At 47.7% G+C, this 17,456-nt stretch overlaps 1 protein-coding gene across 3 annotated transcripts in view; it reads left to right on the top strand.

Moving 5' to 3' along the window:
- cdkal1 (CDK5 regulatory subunit associated protein 1-like 1) overlaps positions 1-17,456 on the top strand; it is a 1,024,035-nt gene that overhangs the window by 199,526 nt on the left and 807,053 nt on the right. For all 3 annotated transcript variants that reach the window (XM_071395740.1, XM_071395742.1, XM_071395741.1), the window contains exon 5: positions 16,630-16,726. In XM_071395740.1, coding sequence (XP_071251841.1) covers positions 16,630-16,726 — 97 coding nt within the window. The remainder of the gene's footprint in view (positions 1-16,629; positions 16,727-17,456) is intronic.

Here is a 17,456-nt window from a genome sequence, read left to right as displayed (position 1 = left end):
CACCAGTAACCATGCATCACCAGTAACCAAGCATCACCAGTAACCAAGCATCACCAGTAACCATGCATCACCAGTAACCAAGCATCACCAGTAACCAAGCATCACCAGTAACCAAGCATCACCAGTAACCAAGCATCACCAGTAACCATGCATCACCAGTAACCAAGCATCACCAGTAACCAAGCATCACCAGTAACCATGCATCACCAGTAACCATGCATCACCAGTAACCATGCATCACCAGTAACCATGCATCACCAGTAACCATGCATCACCAGTAACCAAGCATCACCAGTAACCAAGCATCACCAGTAACCAAGCATCACCAGTAACCAAGCATCACCAGTAACCATGCATCACCAGTAACCATGCATCACCAGTAACCAAGCATCACCAGTAACCAAGCATCACCAGTAACCATGCATCACCAGTAACCAAGCAACACCAGTAACCAAGCATCACCAGTAACCAAGCATCACCAGTAACCAAGCATCACCAGTAACCAAGCATCACCAGTAACCAAGCATCACCAGTAACCATGCATCACCAGTAACCATGCATCACCAGTAACCAAGCATCACCAGTAACCAAGCATCACCAGTAACCAAGCATCACCAGTAACCAAGCATCACCAGTAACCAAGCATCACCAGTAACCAAGCATCACCAGTAACCATGCATCACCAGTAACCAAGCATCACCAGTAACCAAGCATCACCAGTAACCAAGCATCACCAGTAACCAAGCATCACCAGTAACCAAGCATCACCAGTAACCAAGCATCACCAGTAACCATGCATCACCAGTAACCAAGCATCACCAGTAACCAAGCATCACCAGTAACCATGCATCACCAGTAACCATGCATCACCAGTAACCAAGCATCACCAGTAACCATGCATCACCAGTAACCAAGCAACACCAGTAACCAAGCAACAGAAGTGGTGCACAGTTGAATTAAAGGGTGAATACACCCAAAATTCTTAATATATTAGATTTTTCCCAGACCTCGAAAGTGGTCTGCTGATGTGGTCTAAGCATTGTAATGGACTTAGAATTTCCCATTTTTTTGTGTGTGTGTGTGTGATTTTGAGAGCAAACACCTGAAAAAAGAAATGTATAAAAAATATAAACGGGAATACATAAACCTGAAAAAACTAAAAAGAATTTGGGGAAAAACTAATCGGAATCAGGTTTTATATGGCCCTAGTGGGTGCCTATTCCTCACTGTGTGACTGTGTGTGTGTGTGTGTGTGTGTGTGTGTGTGTAGCCACTCCACCTCACAATGTAATGTTTTTCTGATTGTTTTCATATTTCTGTTAAGTCGTTCTGACTTCTAGTGGTCGCCATGGCGATAACTTGTTGTTTTCCTCGGAATGTTAGCAGGATGCGTAACCTAGGTCTCTACCATGTATTACCTTCAGTGTACGTGTCGTCTGTTCGGGAGACGTATTGGCTAATAATCCCACGAGGCACTGACAGATCACAGAATGTTCTCAATACAAGAAGCCTAAATCACATGATGATGTTTCATGTGAAATGAGGCTCAGCTTCAGATTGGTTGATTTGGGTATTATTTGTGGTAAAATGACCTCGGTCGAGGGCTCTGTGAGGAGCTAATGTTGTGCTTTTAGTCCGCTTGTTTGGCCTCGTTAGCTTGCCTCTCTCTCTCGTCTCTCTCTCCCCCTCGTCGCTCTCTCTCGTCTCTCTCTCTCTCTCTACCCCTTCCTCTCTCTCTCTCTTTTTCTATCCTCCTCATCTCGAGGGGTACCAGACCCCTGGTATAAGGTATAAACTAAAGGCCTGTTAGGGACCCCTGGTATGAGGTATAAACTAAAGGCCTGTTAGGGACCCCTGGTATGAGGTATAAACTAAAGGCCTGTTAGTGACCTCTGGTATGAGGTATAAACTAAAGGCCTGTTAGGGACCCCTGGTATGAGGTATAAACTAAAGGCCTGTTAGGGATCCTGGTATGAGGTATAAACTAAAGGCCTGTTAGGGATCCTGGTATGAGGTATAAACTAAAGGCCTGTTAGGGACCCCTGGTAGACATTTTGGATCCATGGCATGTGAGGCTGAGGCCAAGTCCCAAATGACACCCTATTCCCTTTATAGGCCACTACTTTGGATCAAGCCCCATATGAATCTGGTCAATAGTAGTGCACTGTAAAGGGAATAGGGTGCCATTTGGAACACGGTTGTTGTTAAATTCTGGCTAAAGGGCTTTTATTAAACACACTGAGTATTCTTCACAGGCTAACAAGGTCCAGTCACCCGCTCTCTGTCCTTCTCCAACCCCTCTAACTGGAGACATACCTACAGCCATTACAAACCCTTCTCTACGTCTCCATGACCCTGAAGACAACCAGGATGGAGACATACCTACAGCCATTACAAACCCTTCTCTACGTCTCCATGACCCTGAAGACAACCAGCATGGAGACATGCTGACAGCCATTACAAACCCTTCTCTACGTCTCCATGACCCTGAAGACAACCAGCATGTAGACATACCTACAGCCATTACAAACCCTTCTCTACGTCTCCATGACCCTGAAGACAACCAGCATGGAGACATACCTACAGCCATTACACACCCTTCTCTACGTCTCCATGACCCTGAAGGACAACCAGCATGGAGACATGCTGACAGCCATTACAAACCCTTCTCTACGTCTCCATGACCCTGAAGACAACCAGCATGGAGACATGCCTACAGCCATTACAAACCCTTCTCTACGTCTCCATGACCCTGAAGGACAACCAGCATGGAGACATGCTGACAGCCATTACAAACCCTTCTCTACGTCTCCATGACGCTGAAGACAACCAGCATGGAGACATGCTGACAGCCATTACAAACCCTTCTCTACGTCTCCATGACGCTGAAGACAACCAGCATGGGGACATGCTGACAGCCATTACAAACCCTTCTCTACGTCTCCATGACCCGAAGACAACCAGCATGGAGACATGCCGACAGCCATTACAAACCCTTCTCTACGTCTCCATGACGCTGAAGACAACTAGCATGGAGACATGCTGACAGCCATTACAAACCCTTCTCTACGTCTCCATGACCCTGAAGACAACCAGCATGGAGACATGCTGACAGCCATTACAAACCCTTCTCTACGTCTCCATGACCCTGAACACAACCAGCATGGAGACATGCTGACAGCCATTACAAACCCTTCTCTACGTCTCCATGACCCTGAAGGACAACCAGCATGGAGACATGCTGACAGCCATTACAAACCCTTCTCTACGTCTCCCTGACCCGAAGACAACCAGCATGGAGACATACCTACAGCCATTACAAACCCTTCTCTACGTCTCCATGACCCGAACACAACCAGCATGGAGACATGCTGACAGCCATTACAAACCCTTCTCTACGTCTCCATGACCCTGAAGACAACCAGCATGGAGACATACCTACAGCCATTACAAACCCTTCTCTACGTCTCCATGACCCTGATGACAACCAGCATGGAGACATGCTGACAGCCATTACAAACCCTTCTCTACGTCTCCATGACCCGAAGACAACCAGCATGGAGACATACCTACAGCCATTACAAACCCTTCTCCAAGTCTCCATGACCCTGAAGACAACCAGCATGGAGACATGCTGACAGCCATTACAAACCCTTCTCTACGTCTCCATGACCCTGAACACAACCAGCATGGAGACATACCTACAGCCATTACAAACCCTTCTCTACGTCTCTGGAGATAACCTGCAAGGCCTCCACCTCTGAAGAACAACTACTTGAGTTGTAAAACATGTTGCTCTCAGCTTTGTTCTTTCTGGTATGCTGGGATCTGTTAGGTAACCTGAGGTAAATAAAAGGTGACTAGGATCTGTTAGATAACCTGAGGTAAATAAAAGGTGACTAGGATCTGTTAGGTAACCTGAGGTAAATAAAAGGTGACTAGGATCTGTTAGGTAACCTGAGGTAAATAAAAGGTGACTAGGATCTGTTAGGTAACCTGAGGTAAATAAAAGGTGACTAGGATCTGTTAGGTAACCTGAGGTAAATAAAAGGTGACTAGGATCTGTCAGGTAACCTGAGGTAAATAAAAGGTGACTAGGATCTGTTAGGTAACCTGAGGTAAATAAAAGGTGACTAGGATCTGTCAGGTAACCTGAGGTAAATAAAAGGTGACTAGGATCTGTTAGGTAACCTGAGGTAAATAAAAGGTGACTAGGATCTGTCAGGTAACCTGAGGTAAATAAAAGGTGACTAGGATCTGTTAGGTAACCTGAGGTAAATAAAAGGTGACTAGGATCTGTCAGGTAACCTGAGGTAAATAAAAGGTGACTAGGATCTGTTAGGTAACCTGAGGTAAATTAAAGGTGACTAGGACCTATAATCTCCACCACCTAATGTCCCTGTTTAACCACAAAGCCCTGAAGACTGTTCTCACTTGTTAGTAAGACACGCAATGGTCCCACCAGCCTTCAACAGGAGCCCTGACAGGTCTCATATCTTAAGTAACCTCAGGTCAGGGAAAGGTGACCGTGACCCACTAACGTCACCTTAACCACTACGCCCCGACCAATCTTCCCTGAGTATACTGGTAAAGCTGTGTGTTATAACATCTCTGTGTGTGTTTACACACCATGCTGAACCTCCTCGATGGATATCAGCCCTGTGTTGCACGGCAACAGTCGACGGGGGTAACGGTGTTGTGTTTGAGCCCAGAGATCAAGCTGATAGTCCTGTTTATTGGTTAATGGCAAACGCTCTGCTGCGGTGGAGAGCAGAGACCAGGGTTTACAATATGGACGGTCAGGGGAGGTTTTTGGTTACGATGGCTGACTGGTTTATGGTCAGAGATGATTACATATCATCACACGCTTCATAACGATATGTTTTAACCTATAGAGGTAGGCCTATATGAAGGTTAGTGTGTAGAGGAGAGATGGTAGGCCTATGTGAAGGTGTAGAGGGGAGATGGTAGGCCTATATGAAGGTGTAGAAGAGAGATGGTAGGGCTAGAGGAGAGATGGTAGGCCTATATGAAGGTGTAGAGGAGAGATGGTAGGGCTATATGAAGGTGTAGAGGAGAGATGGTAGGGCTATATGAAGGTGTAGAGGGGAGATGGTAGGGCTATATGAAGGTGTAGAGGAGAGATGGTAGGCCTATATGAAGGTTAGTGTGTAGAGGAGAGATGGTAGGCCTATGTGAAGGTGTAGAGGGGAGATGGTAGGCCTATATGAAGGTGTAGAAGAGAGATGGTAGGGCTAGAGGAGAGATGGTAGGCCTATATGAAGGTGTAGAGGAGAGATGGTAGGGCTATATGAAGGTGTAGAGGAGAGATGGTAGGGCTATATGAAGGTGTAGAGGGGAGATGGTAGGGCTATATGAAGGTGTAGAGGAGAGATGGTAGGCCTATATGAAGGTGTAGAGGGGAGATGGTAGGCCTATATGAAGGTGTAGAGGAGAGATGGTAGGGCTAGAGGAGAGATGGTAGGCCTATATGAAGGTGTAGAGGAGAGATGGTAGGGCTATATGAAGGTGTAGAGGGGAGATGGTAGGGCTATATGAAGGTGTAGAGGAGAGATGGTAGGCCTATATGAAGGTGTAGAGGGGAGATGGTAGGCCTATATGAAGGTGTAGAGGAGAGATGGTAGGGCTAGAGGAGAGATGGTAGGCCTATATGAAGGTGTAGAGGAGAGATGGTAGGCCTATATGCAGGTGTAGAGGGGAGATGGTAGGCCTATATGAAGGTGTAGAGGAGAGATGGTAGGCCTATATGAAGGTGTAGAGGAGAGATGGTAGGCCTATATGAAGGTTAGTGTGTAGATGAGAGATGGTAGGCCTATATGAAGGTTAGTGTGTAGATGAGAGATGGTAGGCCTATATGAAGGTGTAGAGGAGAGATGGTAGGCCTATATGAAGGTGTAGAGGAGAGATGGTAGGCCTATATGAAGGTGTAGAGGGGAGATGGTAGGCCTATATGAAGGTGTAGAGGAGAGATGGTAGGGCTATATGAAGGTGTAGAGGAGAGATGGTAGGCCTATATGAAGGTGTAGAGGAGAGATGGTAGGCCTATATGAAGGTGTAGAGGAGAGATGGTAGGCCTATATGAAGGTTAGTGTGTAGATGAGAGATGGTAGGCCTATATGAAGGTTAGTGTGTAGATGAGAGATGGTAGGCCTATATGAAGGTGTAGAGGAGAGATGGTAGGCCTATATGAAGGTGTAGAGGAGAGATGGTAGGCCTATATGAAGGTGTAGAGGGGAGATGGTAGGCCTATATGAAGGTGTAGATGAGAGATGGTAGGCCTATATGAAGGTGTAGAGGAGAGATGGTAGGCCTATATGAAGGTTAGTGTGTAGATGAGAGATGGTAGGCCTATATGAAGGTGTAGAGGAGAGATGGTAGGCCTATATGAAGGTGTAGAGGAGAGATGGTAGGCCTATATGAAGGTGTAGAGGAGAGATGGTAGGGCCTATATGAAGGTGTAGAGGAGAGATGGTAGGCCTATATGAAGGTGTAGAGGAGAGATGGTAGTCCTATATGAAGGTGTAGAGGAGAGATGGTAGGCCTATATGAAGGTTAGTGTGTAGAGGAGAGATGGTAGGCCTATATGAAGGTGTAGAGGAGAGATGGTAGGCCTATATGAAGGTGTAGAGGGGAGATGGTAGGCCTATATGAAGGTGTAGAGGAGAGATGGTAGGCCTATATGAAGGTGTAGAGGAGAGATGGTAGGCCTATATGAAGGTGTAGAGGAGAGATGGTAGGCCTATATGAAGGTGTAGAGGAGAGATGGTAGGCCTATATGAAGGTGTAGAGGGGAGATGGTAGGGCTATATGAAGGTGTAGAGGGGAGATGGTAGGGCTATATGAAGGTTAGTGTGTAGAGGAGAGATGGTAGGCCTATATGAAGGTTAATATTAACTAGTGCAGTGTGTATATATGGGTAGTTAATATTAACTAGTGCAGTGTGTGTATATGGGTAGTTCATATTAACTAGTGCAGCGTGTGTATATGGGTAGTTAATATTAACTAGTGCAGTGGGTGTATATGGGTAGTTAATATTAACTAGTGCAGTGTGTGTATATGGGTAGTTAATATTAACTAGTGCAGTGTGTGTATATGGGTAGTTAATATTAACTAGTGCAGTGTGTGTATATGGGTAGTTAATATTAACTAGTGCAGTGTGTGTATATGGGTAGTTAATATTAACTAGTGCAGCGTGTGTATATGGGTAGTTAATATTAACTAGTGCAGCGTGTGTATATGGGTAGTTAATATTAACTAGTGCAGTGTGTGTATATGGGTAGTTAATATTAACTAGTGCAGAGTGTGTATACGGGTAGTTAATATTAACTAGTGCAGTGTGTGTATATGGGTAGTTAATATTAACTTGGGGGTTTGGTTCGTGTGGACCAGAGCCGTTGTATCAGGAGGGCCCTGATGAAAAGTAGTGCACTACATAGGGAATAGGGTGCCAGCCCTGATGAAAAGTAGTGCACTACATAGGGAATAGGGTGCCAGCCCTGATGAAAAGTAGTGCACTACATAGGGAATAGGGTGCCAACCCTGATGGAAAGTAGTGCACTACATAGGGAATAGGGTGCCAGCCCTGATGGAAAGTAGTGCACTACATAGGGAATAGGGTGCCAGCCCTGATGAAAAGTAGTGCACTACATAGGGAATAGGGTGCCAGCCCTGATGGAAAGTAGTGCACTACATAGGGAATAGGGACCAGCCCTGTCTAAAGTAGTGCACTACATAGGGAATAGGGACCAGCCCTGTCTAAAGTAGTGCACTACATAGGGAATAGGGTGCCAGCCCTGTTCTAAAGTAGCGCACTATATAGGGAATAGGGTGCCAGCCCTGATGGAAAGTAGTGCACTACATAGGGAATAGGGTGCCGTTTGAAACGGGCCTTAACTCTGTGATCTCTACAAGTTACTGCATGTCAATCGTAGAGTTAGATGGCTACTGAGGAGAGAGAAACGTATTGGTTCCTGATCTCCTCATCCCTCTAGCTGTGAACCTCTGATCTGGATCGGGTGTGTGTGTCTCTGTGTGTCTCTGTGTCGCTGTGTGTGTCTCTGTGTCTGTGTGTGTGTGTGTGTGTCTCTGTGTGTGTCTGTCTGTGTGTGTCTGTCTGTGTGTGTGTCTGTGTGTGTGTGTGTGTGTGTGTGTGTGTGTGTGTGTGTGTGTGTGTGTGTGTGTGTGTGTGTGTGTGTGTGTGTGTCTGGTTTACTAGAGGCTTTTGAATTCAATCTGCTTATAAATCTTCCATAATGAGTCCTCCATCTCAGGGGATGTGAGGGGAAACTTTGAGGAAGACTGTCAGTTATTATCTTTTTAAAAAACAAATCAAACCAGGCTTGTATTATTCAATCAGATTAGGAACGTCAGTCAACAGAAACCCTCAGTCATCACAGATCCATCTGATCTCCTTTCTACTTCTAGGTGGCTACTAATGTCAACAAAACAGTTTGATTCTCTGCCCTTGACTCTTTCTGTCTCGTGTAAATGGCCCTTCCTTCCTCAGGGTGACGTATAAATGGCCCTTCCTTCCTCAGGGTGACGTGTAAATGGCCCTTCCTTCCTCAGGGTGACGTGTAAATGGCCCTTCCTCAGGGTGACGTGTAAATGGCCCTTCCTCAGGGTGACGTGTAAATGGCCCCTCCTTCCTCTCAGGGTGACGTGTAAATGGCCCTTCCTTCCTCAGGGTGACGTGTAAATGGCCCTTCCTTCCTCAGGGTGACTTGTAAATGGCCCTTCCTTCCTCAGGGTGACGTGTAAATGGCCCTTCCTCAGGGTGACGTGTAAATGGCCCTTCCTCAGGGTGACGTGTAAATGGCCCTTCCTTCCTCAGGGTGATGTGTAAATGGCCCTTCCTTCCTCAGGGTGACGTGTAAACGGTCCTTCCTTCCTCAGGGTGATGTGTAAATGGCCCTTCCTTCCTCAGGGTGACGTGTAAATGGCCCTTCCTTCCTCAGGGTGACGTGTAAATGGCCCTTCCTTCCTCAGGGTGACGTGTAAACGGCCCTTCCTTCCTCAGGGTGACGTGTAAATGGCCCTTCCTCAGGGTGACGTGTAAATGGTCCTTCCTTCCTCAGGGTGACGTGTAAATGTCCCTTCCTTCCTCAGGGTGACGTGTAAACGGCCCTTCCTTCCTCAGGGTGACGTGTAAATGGCCCTTCCTCAGGGTGACGTGTAAATGGTCCTTCCTTCCTCAGGGTGACGTGTAAATGGCCCTTCCTTCCTCAGGGTGACGTGTCGGTGAAGTCATCTGTTCATCCGTAGTGATCGCTGCTGTGTTGCTGCAATTACACTGTCTATCCATCTAGTGACTCCTAACTGGGTGTGTGTGTGTGGAGCAGGGTTGTCTCAGAGGTATGTTGATGTATAGTGAGCATCATTTTTTTTTCTGTTGTGCTGCTGTGTGTTACTGCCGCTGCCACACTGACATGTCTCCTGATTGGACAGCTGGACTGTCACTGACGTGTCTCCTGATTGGACAGCTGTACTGTCACTGACGTGTCTCCTGATTGGACAGCTGGACTGTCACTGACGTGTCTCCTGATTGGACAGCTGGACTGTCACTGACGTGTCTCCTGAGTGGAGAGCTGGACTGTCACTGACGTGTCTCCTGATTGGACAGCTGGACTGTCACTGACGTGTCTCCTGATTGGAGAGCTGGACTGTCACTGACGTGTCTCCTGAGTGGAGAGCTGGACTGTCACTGACGTGTCTCCTGATTGGACAGCTGGACTGTCACTGACGTGACTCCTGAGTGGAGAGCTGGACTGTCACTGACGTGTCTCCTGATTGGAGAGCTGGACTGTCACTGACGTGTCTCCTGATTGGAGAGCTGGACTGTCACTGACGTGTCTCCTGATTGGAGAGCTGGACTGTCACTGACGTGTCTCCTGATTGGAGAGCTGGATTGTCACTGACGTGTCTCCTGATTGGAGAGCTGGACTGTCACTGACGTGTCTCCTGAGTGGACAGCTGGACTGTCACTGACGTGTCTCCTGATTGGAGAGCTGGACTATCACTGACGTGTCTCCTGATTGGAGAGCTGGACTGTCACTGACGTGTCTCCTGATTGGAGAGCTGGACTGTCACTGACGTATCTCCTGATTGGAGAGCTGGACTGTCACTGACGTGTCTCCTGAGTGGAGAGCTGGACTGTCACTGACGTGTCTCCTGAGTGGAGAGCTGGACTGTCACTGACGTGTCTCCTGAGTGGAGAGCTGGACTGTCTCTGACGTGTCTCCTGAGTGGAGAGCTGGACTGTCACTGACGTGTCTCCTGAGTGGAGAGCTGGACTGTCTCTGACGTGTCTCCTGAGTGGAGAGCTGGACTGCTCTGAGGAGAACAGCCACTTAAAAAGGAGCTCATCTCTACAAGTCCGTTGTGGCACCCTGTTTTTAAAAAGGCCTCGTTGTTCAGGACCCTGCCATTACGAGCTACATCACGTCTGCATTATTCAGTAACGCTCCTGACAAACGCCGCCCTAATGCGCTCGGCGCCCGGGCCGTGGTGACACAGTGAATCAGGCGCGGCGCGGATGAGCTTTCTCCCAGACACCCCAGGGGGAAAGCCAATCACGTCGGCTCATGCCAGGGTTGGATGGGAGGCAGGGCTCGGGCGATTGGTTCAGCTTCGCTGCACACCAGTGACCCGGACGCCAGCAGATGTCCTCTGAGATCAGGTGGAGATCTCTTGAACCCGGTTCAGTTCTGCAGGCGGTGCCTCCTCCCCTCAAGTGTTGGGGAAATAGATAGTTACATATCACAGTATTATATAGATATTTGACTTCCCAAGTATGGGTTGAATAAATGGATGTTACTGTAGGTAGCGTGCTAGCCGGCTGTACCTGTGCTGAAACTGGTGTCTCCCTCCCTGCTCTCCCTCCCTGCTCTCCCTGCTCTCCCTCCCTGCTCTCCCTACCTGCCTCCCTGCTCTCCCTCCCTGCTCTCCCTGCTCTCCCTCCCTGCTCTCCCTCCCTGCTCTCCCTAACTGCTCTCCCTCCCTACTCTCCATACCGGCTCTCCCTACCTGCCTCCCTGCTCTCCCTACCTGCCTCCCTGCCTACCTCCCTGCTCTCCCTCCCTGCTCTCCCTCCTGCTCTCCCTCCCTGCTCTCCCTCCCTGCTCCCCCTCCCTGCTCTCCCTGCCTGCTCTCCCTCCCTCCCTCCCTGCTCTCCCTGTCTGTCTGGCACATCGCTCCTGATCTGTTGAGTCTGACCCGCTGACTGATTTTTAAAACCTCCCAGACACCCCATCTTTGTGACTGCCAAGCCGTGTGTTCATCTAGCCTGCAGTCCCTCCACCCTGGACGGACAGGGCCAAGACGCATCATGTAGAGGAGAAACACGCGATGATACCTGAATGTACATCCTGGAATTTTACATCTGACTTGATTTACAAATCACGCATAATTAGGTCGGACAAAATGTCTCTTTTGTGTTTAGGTTCGCTGACTGTCACCACACTGGAACAGTAGAGGACTATATATGTAATGCAGTGTGTTTTCATAGTCTTTAAATATTCTGACCCATTTTCTGATCTGATGCCTACATTTAGGTGCAACAGAAACAACTTGTTTGATCACCGTACAAAAAGGAAACCTGGCACAGATCCTATGTTCCCTATTCCTTCTGTATATAGAGATGTTTGAGACCTGGCACAGATCCTATGTTCCCTAATCCTTCTGTATATAGAGATGTTTGAGACCTGGCACAGATCCTATGTTCCCTAATCCTTCTGTATATAGAGATGTTTGAGACCTGGCACAGATCCTATGTTCCCTAATCCTTCTGTATATAGAGATGTTTGAGACCTGGCACAGATCCTATGTTCCCTAATCCTTCTGTATATAGAGATGTTTGAGTGCTGTGGTACGGGATGGAAACCCATCTGATTCTACTTTGTTCCTTTTCAGTCTTCTGTGTTACAGGTTTCTCTTGCTGCTGTCTCAGTACAGGAAGCCCATTGAGTTGTGTGAGTTGTGAGTTGCTGTGGAAAGCAGGACCAGATGTGTGTTCTACAGCTGTCAGCCAGAGCTGGCTTTGAATACTGTTTTGAAATCATGTCATATCATTTATCTGTGCTTGATTGAGCTCGCCTGGCACAATTGACCAATAGAACAGTCCCTAAATGACATATCTTCTGGTACTTACTAAAGGATAAATATTCTGGTGAACGTACTGAAGGAAACTCTGAGTAGGCTATTGGATAGATTCTCTAATAGTATTTGAACCCAGATCTGGCATTTCCTCTCCTCTGTGGTACAGTCAGTCATCCAGCCAGCCAGTCAGTCATCCAGCCAGCCAGCCAGTCATCCAGCCAGTCATCCAGCCAGCCAGTCAGCCAGGAAGAGAGCTGCTGTTGAAAGATAAATGTCCTCTCTAAGTGTCAGAGGCCCTGCTGCTAAATGTCCGCTACTCCACACTGTGCTGTGAACCACATGGGGCAGAAAGAGGATGGGCTCACAGTGCTGCTCTTCTCTCTCTCTCCTCTCTCTTCTCTCTCTCCTCCTCTCTCTTCTCTCTCTCCTCCTCTCTCTCTCTCTCTCCTCCTTTCTCTTCTCCTCTCTCTGCTCCTCTCTCTTCTCCTCTCTTCTCCCCCTCCTCCCCCAACTCCACCACCTCCCTCTCCACTGCTCCTTCTGGTCCTCCTCCATCACCTCTCTCTCCACTGCTCCTTCTGGTCCTCCTCCATCACCTCTCTCTCCACTGCTCCTTCTGCCCTTTCTCTCTCCCCCTCCTCCACCACCTCACTCCCCCCTGCTTCTTCTGCCCTCTCTCTCCCTCTCCTGCAACTCCACCACCTCCCACTCCTCCTCCTCCACCACCTCCCTCTCCCCTTCCTCCTCATCCACCTCATCCTCCTAGGTATTAAGCTCACATTACCCAGCCAGCCAGCCAGCCAGCCAGCCAGCCAGCCAGCCAGATGGAAATGGGCCACTCACACGAACACCTGACCTTTACATTTCAGCATCTTAAAGGTTGAGGTTAAGTGTCCATCAACGCTCTCACAATTAAGTTGACAGTAAAGAGGATAATATGTCATCCTGCTCGTGACACCATCCTCATTGGTGACACTGTGGCTCTGTGTAAAGAGTAGACAGGAACACCTCTACTGGCCAATCACCAGAGTGGATTAGATACCTGGTTATCTAGTACAGACAGGAACAACCTCTACTGGCCAATCACCAGAGTGGATTAGATACCTGGTTATCTAGTACAGACAGGAACACCTCTACTGGCCAATCACCAGAGAGGATTAGATACCTGGTTATCTAGTGCAGACAGGAACACCTCTACTGGCCAATCACCAGAGTGTATTAGATACCTGGTTATCTAGTGCAGACAGGAACAGCCCTAGTGGCCAATCACCAGAGTGGATTAGATACCTGGTTATCTAGTGCAGACAGGAACACCTCTACTGGCCAATCACCAGAGTGGATTAGATACCTGGTTATCTAGTGCAGACAGGAACACCTCTACTGGCCAATCACCAGAGTGGATTAGATACCTGGTTATCTAGTACAGACAGGAACACCTCTACTGGCCAATCACCAGAGTGTATTAGATACCTGGTTATCTAGTGCAGACAGGAACACCTCTACTGGCCAATCACCAGAGTGTATTAGATACCTGGTTATCTAGTACAGACAGGAACACCTCTACTGGCCAATCACCAGAGTGGATTAGATACCTGGTTATCTAGTACAGACAGGAACACCTCTACTGGCCAATCACCAGAGAGGATTAGATACCTGGTTATCTAGTGCAGACAGGAACACCTCTACTGGCCAATCACCAGAGTGGATTAGATACCTGGTTATCTAGTGCAGACAGGAACAACCTCTACTGACCAATCACCAGAGTGGATTAGATACCTGGTTATCTAGTACAGACAGGAACACCTCTACTGGCCAATCACCAGAGAGGATTAGATACCTGGTTATCTAGTGCAGACAGGAACACCTCTACTGGCCAATCACCAGAGTGTATTAGATACCTGGTTATCTAGTGCAGACAGGAACAGCCCTAGTGGCCAATCACCAGAGTGGATTAGATACCTGGTTATCTAGTGCAGACAGGAACACCTCTACTGGCCAATCACCAGAGTGGATTAGATACCTGGTTATCTAGTGCAGACAGGAACACCTCTACTGGCCAATCACCAGAGTGGATTAGATACCTGGTTATCTAGTACAGACAGGAACACCTCTACTGGCCAATCACCAGAGTGTATTAGATACCTGGTTATCTAGTGCAGACAGGAACACCTCTACTGGCCAATCACCAGAGTGTATTAGATACCTGGTTATCTAGTACAGACAGGAACACCTCTACTGGCCAATCACCAGAGTGGATTAGATACCTGGTTATCTAGTACAGACAGGAACACCTCTACTGGCCAATCACCAGAGAGGATTAGATACCTGGTTATCTAGTGCAGACAGGAACACCTCTACTGGCCAATCACCAGAGTGGATTAGATACCTGGTTATCTAGTGCAGACAGGAACACCTCTACTGGCCAATCACCAGAGTGGATTAGATACCTGGTTATCTAGTGCAGACAGGAACACCTCTACTGGCCATTCACCAGAGTGGATTAGATACCTGGTTATCTAGTGCAGACAGGAACACCTCTACTGGCCAATCACCAGAGTGGATTAGATACCTGGTTATCTAGTGCAGACAGGAACACCTCTACTGGCCAATCACCAGAGTGTATTAGATACCTGGTTATCTAGTGCAGACAGGAACACCTCTACTGGCCAATCACCAGAGTGGATTAGATACCTGGTTATCTAGTACAGACAGGAACACCTCTACTGGCCAATCACCAGAGTGTATTAGATACCTGGTTATCTAGTGCAGACAGGAACACCTCTACTGGCCAATCACCAGAGTGGATTAGATACCTGGTTATCTAGTGCAGACAGGAACACCTCTACTGGCCAATCACCAGAGTGGATTAGATACCTGGTTATCTAGTGCAGACAGGAACACCTCTACTGGCCAATCACCAGAGTGGATTAGATACCTGGTTATCTAGTACAGACAGGAACACCTCTACTGGCCAATCACCAGAGTGTATTAGATATCTGGTTATCTAGTGCAGACAGGAACACCTCTACTGGCCAATCACCAGAGTGGATTAGATACCTGGTTATCTAGTGCAGACAGGAACACCTCTACTGGCCAATCACCAGAGTGTATTAGATACCTGGTTATCTAGTGCAGACAGGAACACCTCTACTGGCCAAGTGGTTAGATGGGCAGCTTGTTTCAGCAGGCCTCATTAGAAACAGTAGTTAGATGGACAGCTTGTTTCAGCAGGCCTCAATAGAAACAGTAGTTAGATGGGCAGCTTGTTTCAGCAGGCCTCATTAGTAACAGTAGTTATATGGGCAGCTTGTTTCAGCAGGCCTCATTAGAAACAGTAGTTAGATGGGCAGCTTGTTTCAGCAGGCCTCATTAGTAACAGTAGTTAGATGGGCAGCTTGTTTCAGCAGGCCTCAATAGAAACAGTAGTTAGATGGGCAGCTTGTTTCAGCAGGCCTCATTAGTAACAGTAGTTATATGGGCAGCTTGTTTCAGCAGGCCTCATTAGTAACAGTAGTTAAATAGGGTTCTGGTTGCATGCGGTTGATTTTATTTGTCCCCTCAAGTAAAAAATAAATAATGTTTTTGACATAAAATACTGAAAACACCAGCAAATCAGCTCCAAGGGATTTTAATTTAGGAAATCTGTTCCCAAGTATTCCCACGTATAGTAGAGATGTGATTATATACAAGGTTTGAAATGATTATGTTTCTGACAAATATTTTATCTGTTTGGGCTTCTTGCGGTTAATTCGCAGTCTTACAAAATATTTGTAAGTATGTTCCGGTCCCCGGACTAACTGCACAAGAAAAAACAATGCCGTGGGCTGAATCTAGTTCATGATCCCCTGGTCTAGACGGAAAAAGTCGAGGAAATGATTTATTTAACACCTTCAGTTAAGAAAAGCCAGAGACGGTGTGGTTGTATTTCAGCAGGTGTCAGTAATGTAGTGATATTGGAGAATGGTCTGCTATTGACTGACAGACAGACTGTAGATGTTAGATACGTTCCAAATGGCTCCCTATACCTTACATAGTGCCCTCTAGTGCCACACAGTAGTGTGGTCATAATACCCATAAAACCTAGCGGTCAAACAATAGTTTTTCCACCATTTTCATTTTATTCATTGATAAAAGTCACCTTGTCCTAGAGAGATTTACGTGGTTATCAAAACGTCACGCCGGGGAAAGTCGTCACGAAACACAGCCCTTATTTTAAGTGTTTCTAAAGTCCCCCTAAGGGGAAAATTTATGGTAGAAAAACGATTGGAACCATTTCCATGTTTGACCGCTAGGTTTTATGGGTATTATGACTCATACTGTTGTAATCTATGGGCCCTGGTCAAAAGTAGTGCGTGCTAAAGAAAACAGCAAAATGGTGTGACCTTCCTTAGCCACCGTTGGCCCTCCCTGTATTAACCCCCGTTGGCCCTCCCTGTATTAACCCCCGTTGGCGCTCCCTGTATTAACCCCCGTCGTGTCTCCCTGTATTAACCCCCGTCGTGTCTCCTTCAGGAAGGCCCAGGAGCAGGATAAGAAGGTGGTGGTAGCTGGATGTGTTCCCCAGGCCCAGCCCAGGATGGACTACCTTAAAGGACTCAGCATCATCGGGGTAAGTCTCCAGTCTCTGACTGAAAGACCTCTAATGCCTGTTGTTGCTGCTGCTCTGAGGCCGGTTGTTGCTGCTGCTGCTCTGAGGCCGGTTGTTGCTGCTGCTGCTGCTCTGAGGCCGGTTGTTGTTGCTGCTGCTGCTGCTCTGAGGCCGGTTGTTGCTGCTGCTGCTCTGAGGCCGGTTGTTGCTGCTGCTGCTCTGAGGCCGGTTGTTGCTGCTGCTGCTCTGAGGCCGGTTGTTGCTGCTGCTGCTGCTGCTGCTCTGAGGCCGGTTGTTGCTGCTGCTGCTGCTCTGAGGCCGGTTGCTGTTGTTGCTGCTGCTCTGAGGCCGGTTGTTGAATGTCCTTTAATCTACTGCGTCTACTCCACTATTTACTCTGCCAACCGTGTGTTCTTCTATGAGGGATTTCTAAACATGACCTAACAAGGTCTAATATTTGAGGAAGTGAGTCAGTGTGTGAGGTGTGACTGCTTCTGTGTTCCCGAAGAGTCTTTCTCATATTGATATTGGTTGGCCTACAGTCAGGCACGCACGCAGGCTAACAACAAGGTCTGTTGTCTAATAATAAGTGACTGAGATGGGACAGGTGCTGGATGGCAGTTAACTAGACCACGCCTTCTTTCAGTTACACCAGTCATCTTATGCAAATGTTCCAGGGTGGTTTTGCATATTCTAGAACTCCGCCAAACGACGTTGACATTCCTGTGGTTCTGGAACCGTCAAGGAGAAC

The sequence above is a fragment of the Salvelinus alpinus genome, chromosome 4 (genome assembly GCF_045679555.1).
Source record: "Salvelinus alpinus chromosome 4, SLU_Salpinus.1, whole genome shotgun sequence".
NCBI classification, from domain to species: domain Eukaryota; kingdom Metazoa; phylum Chordata; class Actinopteri; order Salmoniformes; family Salmonidae; genus Salvelinus; species Salvelinus alpinus.
Note: the sequence above shows the minus strand (reverse complement) of the source record. Positions and strands in the feature narration are given on the sequence as shown.